The sequence below is a fragment of the Pterocles gutturalis genome, unplaced genomic scaffold, assembly GCF_000699245.1.
Source record: "Pterocles gutturalis isolate BGI_N339 unplaced genomic scaffold, ASM69924v1 scaffold840, whole genome shotgun sequence".
In the NCBI taxonomy this organism is placed as follows: Eukaryota; Metazoa; Chordata; class Aves; order Pterocliformes; family Pteroclidae; genus Pterocles; species Pterocles gutturalis.
Genome location: NW_010145436.1, coordinates 8,849 through 19,080, shown reverse-complemented (window position 1 = coordinate 19,080; position 10,232 = coordinate 8,849). Strand labels below are relative to the sequence as shown.

Below are 10,232 nucleotides of genomic sequence, written 5' to 3'. Positions count from 1 at the left end.
GGCCGCGGCGCCTCCTCCTCCATGTTGACGGCATGCTCCGTGTTCTCCATGATCTCCTGCAGCAGCTTCCGCTTCTGGTACTCGGGGCCTGTGGAGAGAGGGGTCAGTGTGAGGAGCTGCCCCGGGGCTGGAGGGACAGCAGGCTGCTCCAGCTCCCTGCCACCATCGAGCCTTTGACAGCTACGTCCCCAGCCCCGATAGGTTTGGGGACAAGAGCAAAAGGGTCAGGGCTGGAGCCACAGGGCCTGGGAGAGGAGCTGCTCACAAACCAGAGCCTGTTTCCCGCAGCGATTTCCCCCAGGAGGCTCCGAGCCCTGCCACGTGCTGTCCAGCTGGGAAGAGCTGAAGGAGCAGGCGGGGAGCTCTGGACGGGGGTAAAGAAACAGTGAAAATCTGAAGCCCAGATGTTTGTGGTCACACAGATGGTTATCTTGGGGCTAAAGAGGATCCAGCTCCCATCCAAGTTTGTTTTTTAAATGTCTGGGAAACTCATCCATGTGGCTTCTTCAGTGTCTAATAGCATGGCAACTTGACAACTGATACTGGGGGCTGCCCTGTCTCCTCAGGAAAGGCAGGTATCCCCAAACGATCTACCTGTCATCCCTTGCGATGACAAAAACACATTTCTCATGCATGGAGCAGGGCCCTCCCCTCTCTGCCCTGAGCACTCCAACAGCAGCAAAATCACCCGGCACCATCACACAAGGTGACTCAGGGCTTCGGCTTTCATTCTGGCCTCATCTCCCATGCTGACTTGTCAGCTCTTAGCAACATTGCCCTCACTCCAATTATTCACCTATCATTAAATCTGTACTTCTTGTCAACCCATGTCTGCAAAGCAAATCGCAGCCCAGCTAGGGTCCTGGGAAGTCAGCTAGAGCCTGATATCGAAGATATCCATCATGTCGGGTGGCTGGCTGAGCAAAATCCACCACTGAACAACTTGGAATGTCCTTTGGAATACCAGCCCTGCACTGTGCTCTGCATGCTGGGACCTGCGCTGGGACAGGGGACCCGCACAGCACCACAGTGCTTACAGCAAGTGACAACAACAAGCTCCTCATGGGCAGCACAAGGTCGCAAGGCAGCTTGTTTGAAAGGAAAGCACCTGCTTTTGAAAGTGGCTTTGGCCTCATGCTGCTGAATCCAAGAGATGCTGAGGGGTGCAGACGTACAAGGCTTGCTCAGTGCTCCTGAACAGCACAGACCATGGAACTGCACCGTCCCCGGAACCGCACTGTCCCCAGCTACCTCACAGTTCCTCCCCTCGTCTTCTCCATCCCAAGGACTAATGCAGACTTGAGCCTGGTTGGGAAATTGGGATTGGTGCTCCTTTCCCTCTAATAAATAGTGGTGTGATTTGCACGCTGCTCCCTCCTGCCCACGCAGGCAATGCCCGCACTCGGAGGGGGTGGTGGGGAGAGAGGGCACTGATTTTAGCTGCTCTGTCCTGCCTGCACGCTCCTGTCAGTCAGCAGGCGACCCATTCAGGGCCATTTATTTCTGGCTGCAAGTGTATTATTTGGAAGCTGTTTCACCAGTTGTTCAGACTCCTCAAAACAGGCTGCCTGCAGCTCCAGGCTGCTTGCTCTCTCCTGCTGCTTTCTTCTCCTCCTGAATAATTCACACCAGAAAAACCCAACTGTCTGGAAGGCTGCACAGCCCCAATCCTCCTCACCTCCCCACCTTAACCTCCCAGCATGAACTTTCAGCAAGGGCTTTGGCTTACATCCCTCTCCTCTAAGCTATTAAGGTTGATATCCTAAATGAAACCCAGGGCTAAATACTTGTTAGAGAGGTGATGCTTGGTGAGCAGGATTGTCCTGTGCCAAACCCAGGGATAGCAGGGGGAAACGGAGCTGCCAAACACTGCCAGGCTCTCCTGGCTGTGCGACCAGCAGCCCTGGCTCCTAGCAAAATCCAAGGGTGGACTTCTGTTTGTTCCTGGACAGTGCATCCGTGCAAGAGACATTTGCCCCTGTTGTGCACTTAGGGAATACAGAGATTTAAAAGAATCATAGAAGAAAAATGAGCATCAGCAGCTTACAGGGTCATTGGGAGAGGCCAGAACCCAAGCAAAGCCCTACATAAAAGAGGCAAGAGGATTCAGTACCCGAAGAGCCAGAAGCGGAGGCCAGGCTGCTCCAGGCATTTTGCACAGACTGTTTCAATTGTCTCATTCAATTGCCATGGGTGGAAAAAACAATCTATCTAGATGCCAAAACCTCCCATCAGGAATTCCAGTTTCCTTTGCCTCTGTGCTATAAATACGCTTGTGCGCAAAGGGTGAATGTGGAGCGGTGAGTGCCAGCTGGGGGGTTTATGTCAGGATCAAGCAACATTTAGCTATTGTTAAATGAAGTGCCACTGGCTGGCTCACGCCCGTGCCCGGGCATTGTGGTGTTTCCCTGCTCAAAGCCAGCTCCAACAGGCCTCGCTGGGCTGCAGGGAGGAACGGGCAGCCCTCCAGCGTGGCACCTCCCCAGATAGTAGGTGCAGAGCAAGGTGGAGAGTACGGGGAATTTAGGCAAATCTGTCAGCATGACTCTCCCAGGCCAAGCACCAGTATGAGCCATTCTCCTTTCCCACTGCGTGCCCTGTGCTGGGTGTAGTACCAGAGACCTGGAGGCACTGAAATCACATCACAAGCAGGTTTTGTAGAGCAGGAGCCAATGTTTGGCCCCTACCCCCAGTTTTGCAGGTAACAGAGCTGGATAATAAGAAAGACAGGATGAAAATGTAGGCACTTGGATCCTTGCTTTCTGCTCTGTTACTACCTTCGCTCTGTGGAAAGGAAAGCTTTCCAGGAAGAACATATTTCTAGCTCACTCAGTCTAGAGAAAGGTAATGGCATTCACAATGCTGCTTCTAATATTACACTTCCTATCTACTAATCCTCAGTGCTTGGTCTCACAGAAGGAACCTCCCAAGTGTTTTCCCAGCCAAATAATCAGCAGTGATGCTAACAAAGAAATAGGGAACCAGGGAAGTAATATTTTGCATTATTAACTTCCTTATAAGATATTACAGTCCCTAATTATCAGAGTCTGATCGTACCCTGGTGCAGTGCGGGGCCCCACAGGATACGGGCTTGTGAGTCAATGTGCAAAGCTGTTCCAAGAAAAATCCACGAGGGATATATCTACAGGAGCACTGCAAATAGACCCAAGCTTGCTGTCTGCCCTGTCTGGTGCTGGGAGGGCTTCAGCGTGTGGAGAAACACAAGGGGAGGCTGACGGACTGTGGACTCTTCCTCCAGGCTACGGTAACATATTCCAGCAAGTAAAACAGCAGTGTAAGGAGGACAGCAAATCACGCAGGGCAGGGGGCTGGCTGAGCTTGTGGAAAAGAGGGTTTAGGATAGAAAGGAGGGCAACCTGCAGAGTGATAATGTGGCTGAAGCATTTGAACAGATGCCCCAAGGAAATTGCAAAATCTTTCTTAGAAGATGCCTCTGGTCCTACCTGGCTGGTAGAAGTCTGGGGAGAGCTCCCTGGCCATCATCCTGGCTATGCCCGATTCGTTGTTAGCTGCCTGAGCTGCCTGCTCAGACCCTTCGGCCTTGGCTTTGGCGTGAGCTGTCCTGCAGAAAGAAGAGGGGACAACAGTGAGCACTGTCTGAGCTGAGATCAGCCCAGCATGAGCAGAGGACCCTGTCCAGGAACAAAACCAAATGAACACATCTGGCATAACACAGCACTCAGAGCCTGCCCCCTCGACCCAAAAACCCCGCACTCGGGGAGAAAAGACCAGATTTTCAACAGGTAAGGGGCCCAGATGCTTAATGCTCAGGTGCGAAGGTTGCACTTAGCGGCACAAGGAAACGGGGAAGGTGTATCGGTGTATCTGCAAACACGAGCATGCTCACGTGTTGCAGCAAGGCAGCAGGTGTTGCAAAATGGGCTTGCCACCGTGCTGCAAAGAACTGAAAACCCAGCCAGAAGAATGCCTAAAGCATTGTCGCAGGCATCTTTGGATCATGAAGGGATAATACCACTGAACACAGCTGTGCTGTCACCAGCCCTGAGCTGCACCTCGCCAGTGGCACCATGCCCCTGCCCAGTACACCAGTCACATTTTACCCTGAATATTTCTCCTTTACCTCTCCAGCAAACAGCACAGCTCGGCCAAAGGAGTCCTTTACTCACCACAGCCTGGGGGCTGCTCTCACAGGTGCTAGGAAAGGCAGAGCTATTGCCTCCCTCACAGCCTGGCTCCCTGAGTCCTCTCTGCTCCTTCCCAGCACATCTCCTCCTTGCTCTGGAGGGCTATCGGGCTATCAGAGTTATTTCGCTGGCCGGCTGTTGTATTCCTCGCATGCCTTGCACTCAGGGCCCTGTGATCTTTATGCTAAAAGCATGTCTGGCTTTACAGCCCAGCTGTTCGCGATCTGGGAAGGAGCTGACTTCAAACAGCAAAAATCACACCTTAAAAATAAGGGAGGGCAAAGCACCATACATTCAGCTGCTTTGTTCCACACGGGGCCTACGGAGAGCTGCTTCCCCCGTGCTCTCACTATCCTGTTTGCCGAGGCTCTCCATATCTCCCTTGCTGCATGTAATGGAGCATACACTGGCTGCACGTGCAAAACCATGTATTTTTGTGTGGACAGTTAGATAAGCAGTTAGCAGCCCTGAAACACACAAATGTGGTCCTATGGTGTCTGATGACCCCTTTTCAGACTCAGGCTGGTATCTGGTCATGTTTTAGGACAAAAAATGAGGAAAGATGCCATTCTCACCCCTGCAGTGAAAATGCTTCAGAGGAATTTTTGGACTGTCAGTCATGAAATCAGGGTTAATTCTTCCCCATTAAACTGAGATGCAGTATGCAGACAGGACTAGCTTTAGCCTGAATGCTCGACAGGTGCAATGAAAGGTGATAGAAACGCTGTCCTGAGACCCTTAGAAGGTAGAAGAGATATATATATACACACACATATATACACACACCCCCCACTATGAGTAGCTGCAGGGGAAGAATTAAACGTAGGGCATTCGTCCCAACTGATACAGGCACCAGTGTGACTTGACAGGGAGCCGAAAACACTGTTCAGGGCCCTGTGATAGAGAAGAGGGTGTGGAGCTGCCGTGGCTCAGCCTGTCTCTCCCTGGGATGCCATCCCGCTCTGCCGGAGCCATGATTCACCTCCCTGCTCACACTCACACCTTATCTCCCCACTTTCTCTGCAGGCTGAGCTGCCTGGGATTGCTGTCATTCTTGGTCTTTTTATCCAAAATTCTTACAGCTCCTGAAAAACCCAGAAACAAGACATGATGAGGCAGAAAACAGCAATTTTAAGCCGCTGCTCCCAAGCAGGAGGTCTGAGGCAGCTCTGAACAGAGAAAGCACCTCCTTTTTTGGTAGCATATAATCAGTGTGATTAATTCCACTATAATCTGGCAGGGGCCAAGGGGGATGTTTCTGTGCTTTCCATGCCTTGGGGATCAGAGCAGGCTGGGCGCACTGCACGTGGGGCACAGAGCCTGACCGGCGCCAGCAGGGAGATGACGTTTGCAAAGTGAGGATCCAGCTCTTCACCCCGGTACAACGTGCTCCAACCCCCGGCTCTGTCCTGCTGCCCTTGGAGGATGGGATTCACCACACAGAGATAAAATCCCCCATTTCAGCTGCTTGCTGAGCCAGGCAGAGGCTATCCCAGCCACGTCCCAGCCAGACAACCAGCCAGCTGGCCCCAGCTGGAGGAGCAGCAGGCAGCTCCTAGCAAACAGGTGAATGCTTTCCTAAAGGTGACTTCCAAAAAAGTAGTCTGGAAGTAGACTGGATGCAGGGTCTGCTCCCCCTGCTAGAAGGGACGCAGCCAGACTCATGCTGATGTGTTATCAAATGGGTGGAGGCAGCTCCCACATGCTCAGCTCTCCCCCAGTGACTGTGGCCAACACAAGGGAACAGCCTGGGGGTGTCGGAGGTGACAAGGCAGGTCCCAATTATGCTTTTCTCCTGCTGGAGATTTCCTTTCCTCCAAAAAAAGCTGCTGGATGCTCTCTGGCTGCTGCGTGGGACTTGAGTACTTCAGTTCCTGTGGGCAAAGAGATGGTGAGGCCGGGAAGACCCCAACCTGGGTTGCAGAGGCTGCAGCAAGGACGGTGCAGGTGCTGAGGAGCTGAGCCAGTGGGGCTGAGCCATCTCAGCGGGCCACTGCGGCCCTGAGGCTTGCAGGGCTCTGCAACAAGCCCTCCTGGGCACAGTCAGGGAGGCCACAGGGCAGCTCCTGAGCTCCATGCACAGAGCTGTGACAGCAAGCTGAGTGGCATGACTTTTGAATCCCCCACTGCCCTGGGGCCGCAAGCTGCATGGCAGCTTCGCCCAGCTCCTCCCTCAGCAGGACACACCTGACCTCTGCTCCTGTCCCCCTGCTTGCAAAATTGTCCAGAAGCACTCAATTTGGGGGGGCTGAGATGAATGCAGCTGCAAATCTGGCACCTCTGGCCACCACCACGTGTTGGCCTTGCTGGCATCCCAGGGAAGGGAGGCGCTCCCCCGGCCAGCAGCCTGGCCCCTGGCAGGGATGCTGATGCCCTGCACTGGGTCCTGATGTCGCTGAGATCACTTATTACAGCTAGCAGCCAGGTGATGAACACACAGCATGGTGTTCTAGGTATGTCTCTGCCACCTCCCCTGTCTGTGCCGCACATCCCTGGGGCACAAAGGGACAGCACTGCTGTTTGCCGCCCTCCAAAAAGCTGCGCTCAGGCTTTTGTTAACACCGTGTGGCAAAGCACAGCCTGGATGAAAGGGCCCAGCCACAACAATAACATCTAACTTGCCTAGAGTATTTCTGAATTAATTACTTTTCCACAGGGCTGGCAGTGCCTGGGAGCTCAATGCAGAGAAAAAACTTGGCCCTGGTTGCAAAGCAGGAGACAAACACCAGCCACCCTGGGAGAGCTCAGCACATGCAACCAGGAGCGCTGCAGCCTCTCCCAGCCCATGTACCAGGGTCTGCTGGGTGCAGTGGTGGAAAAAAAAAAGCTCAGGAGGTTTGCAGGAGGCAGGAAAGTGATCTTCAAACCTTAGAGATGAAATACCTAAGAGGAAAAATTTCTTCCAAGGTTAAGATCTGCTCAAAACCCAGAATCATTGCAAATTCCTTTTGCAAAAAGGAAAATGCTGGCCTTTTATTACATGCATATAAATTTGTTACTTTTCAGGCAGCACTTGAATCAGGGCCATACTTTTTTATTTACTGCTGGTTGTGCTGTCAGCTCCCAGCCTCTCTGTAAAAAGCAGCACGTGGAAAAAACAGCAGAGGAGCAAGTCTGGAGATGGAAGAGGTCAGGATGAAACTGAGACAGAGATTTTATAGTGCCATGGATTTTATAGCGCCCAGCAGCAAAGTTCAAGAGCCCCTTTTCAAAACAGTGCTGGAAGACAAACCACGAACATTAAACATGTCCAACGGGGTCAATACACACAAAGAGGGACATTTACAAACCAAGGCTGGCACTCTCCGTCCCAAGCAAGGCACTACCGCCCGAGATGAGCACTTCCCAGTTTCACCCTGAGCCATCTCCCCAGGCAGCGCTGTTAAAAATAGTGCCGGTGAATTCTTTGCAAGGAGGAGCAGCAGCCCCACACCAAGCCACGGGGAGGCATGCGGGCAATGCCTGCAGCCCCCGTCCCAGCCCTGCTGCTCCCAGCAGCACCGGCTGGGTCGTGGTGGCTGCTCCAGCTTCACACCCCAGCTGGATGGGTGGGAGAGGGAGGGTTAAATGCATCTGCTGTTTTATTTGCTCCTCTGGCAGGGCTCTAATGCTCTAATTGTTTTTGTGCTAGTGCAGGACAAAGCACTGCTCCTGTCCTTTCTGGCCATATCCCAGAAACACTGCCCGAATCATTCCTCCGACTGCTACTAAAATCCCCTGTGGATACACGAGCCGCAGCTGAGCACCTCGCTAACAGGTGAGACCCAAAGCCAAGCCAGCACGCCCGTCTCTTTGGACAGTTCACGCGGTTTTACACATCCACGTTGGATTAGACTGTAAATGAGATTGGAATTAGCAGAGAATACTGCAAATACCAGATGGGGCTGGGACATTGCAGGTGTGGCAATGACCTTGTGGCTAGAAATAGGGGAAGAGCTCAGCTCTCTGCCCAAGCTATTGCACATTTGCTCATTAAGGGAAAGATAGACCCATCCAGCACCGTCCTTTCTTCTCCAGGCTCTCCCTCATCCCACTGATTCAGCAAACCCTGTGGAAGGACCAGCTGAACACCCTTTTGTTGCCATTCTCAATATCATAAACTGTGAGAAATGTCATTAAGCAAATAAAATTCATCAGTCAGCTCTAGGAAGAAAGACTTCACTGAACTCCCTTCTCCTGGAAACTGGCTTTTCCTCCCCCAGCCAAATTTCTGCTCTGGTATCTAGCAGGAATCTTTTTGTCCTTCTGAAAAAACTTAAGATAACAGTTTCTCTTGGCAGGAACATTTGCAGCACTCAAAAGGGATACAGGGAAAGCTGCAGAAGTGCTTTTGCTGATGGCAACACGGTCCCTTCTGCATTCACACTGCAAAGGGCAAGGACACACAGACCTGACCAACACAGACCTGTGCCGGGGGCTGGACTAGATGACCTTCAAAGGTCCCTTCCAACCCAAACATTTTATGATTCTATGACCTGACCAGGACAGACACTTTCTAGCTTCTCCGTTTCCACACCATCTTTAGACTTGTGTCACCTTCATAGCTGGAGCATCCTTTTCTCCCTGCTCAGTCCCGGTCCATCTACTTTGTCCCTCTCCCTCTGACTCCATGTGCACGCAGATACCAGCAAAGCTCTGCTCCGCCTGTAACCAGCCCATGGGACTGAACATCCCTTTTCAGTCCATCATTCGTGCCACTTTCTCTGCCCACATTCAAAGCCACCTGTGTGTCCCACCCCACAGATGAGAGCCAGGTACACCTTTGACCCTCCTTTTGCTGTTTTTGTCCCATCACTTGTGTGCACATACCCACTCAGTTCAGCCTCTGACATCCCTGGGGTGCGTGAGTCTTTGCTAGTTTGTATTATGGACTCTGCACCTGCAAGGTGTGATCTAAATTGTGCATTAGACAAAAGTGCCTCCTAAAGGAAACACCTCCATCCCGCTGTAAAAAAAAATCCATGAAGAGAAGCCATCCTGACCTCGCAGTGCAGCTCTGCCCTCCAGCCTCCCTTCCCTTGCAGCCAGCTGCAGCCAGCCCCAGGCTTTTCAGTCCTGGTACCAGCACGTACACAGAGGCGGTGGCATTATGTACATGCCCAGGCTGCTTAGCTGGACAAAACGAACCTTTTCTCCTTCCTTCCACAGAAAGGGCACAAGCAGGCCATTCAGCCAGGAGTATAGCATCCTTTTCCGTGCAGTGCCTGAGGAGAACAGGCCTGGCAGAGCTCCCTGCCACCTAACGAGCTCAGCAAGCATTAGCCTTTATGATTACTTGGTGAATTTTTAAAATACCGAAATGTTATCCTCCGCTCTAAATAGCTCAGAGCCACTTGCATCTTTCACCAAGGGATACTTCCCCTTGGAACAGTTAAAGTGATATTAATCTTACAGCAGACAGATCCGCAGCTGTCTTCAGTAAGATGACAACCTACGCACCCCAGCCCTGCGTACAGGAGATTTGCCCAATTAATTTCCACTGCCCTGATTGCCCCGCGAGCTGAGCGGGGCCGGGCGGGCAGCGAGGCGTTTTTTTTTTTAAAAGCCGATGGGGCCAGTACAGACCACAGCTGCTCTCCACTTCCCCTGCAGCCCTTGGATGCCAGCCGGCAGCTGCCCGGAGCCGGCTCTAAATGGCGTGGTGCCAGCTGGGATCTGCTGGCTCAAAGGGCTGCTGGCCACCAGTATGGCAGAGTGGTCCCAGGGCTACTGCATGAGCTGCATGCATGGAGCAGCACAGGAGAGCATCCACGGAAATATCTCTGGGGGAAAAAGGGGGAATTTGCAGCTGCCAACTGGACTCCCTCCTCCTCCCCCTGGTTTTTGGGTCTGCGCTGTTCCGTGCTGCCCTGAGCATGGGTCCAGTGGAGCTGGAAGGAGCGAGTCTCCCAAAGCAGCACAGCCTTGGGACTACATACAAACACCACTGATTTATTCCAGCTTCCACCACACCACTACCAAAGGGGCTCAGCTAGTGTTCTGGAGACCCTTATTTAATAGTTACTACAGCAAGATCAAAGCAGCCGGGTTATCCCACTGGTAGGTGCATCAAAATCTCTTCACAGC

The 10,232-nt window shown here is 52.4% G+C and overlaps 1 protein-coding gene across 1 annotated transcript in view; it reads right to left on the bottom strand.

Annotated features, from left to right (window-relative positions):
* Nucleotides 1–11: 11 nt before the first annotated feature.
* LOC104470436 (junctophilin-2-like) overlaps nt 12–10,232 on the bottom strand; it is a gene marked incomplete at its 3' end in the record, with an annotated part of 19,063 nt that continues 8,842 nt past the window's right edge. Inside the window, exons 2-3 of the mRNA XM_010085362.1 lie at nt 3,453–3,583; nt 12–88 (exon numbers count right to left, since the gene is read on the bottom strand). Of these exons, the coding sequence (XP_010083664.1) occupies nt 12–88; nt 3,453–3,583 (208 nt within the window). The remainder of the gene's footprint in view (nt 89–3,452; nt 3,584–10,232) is intronic.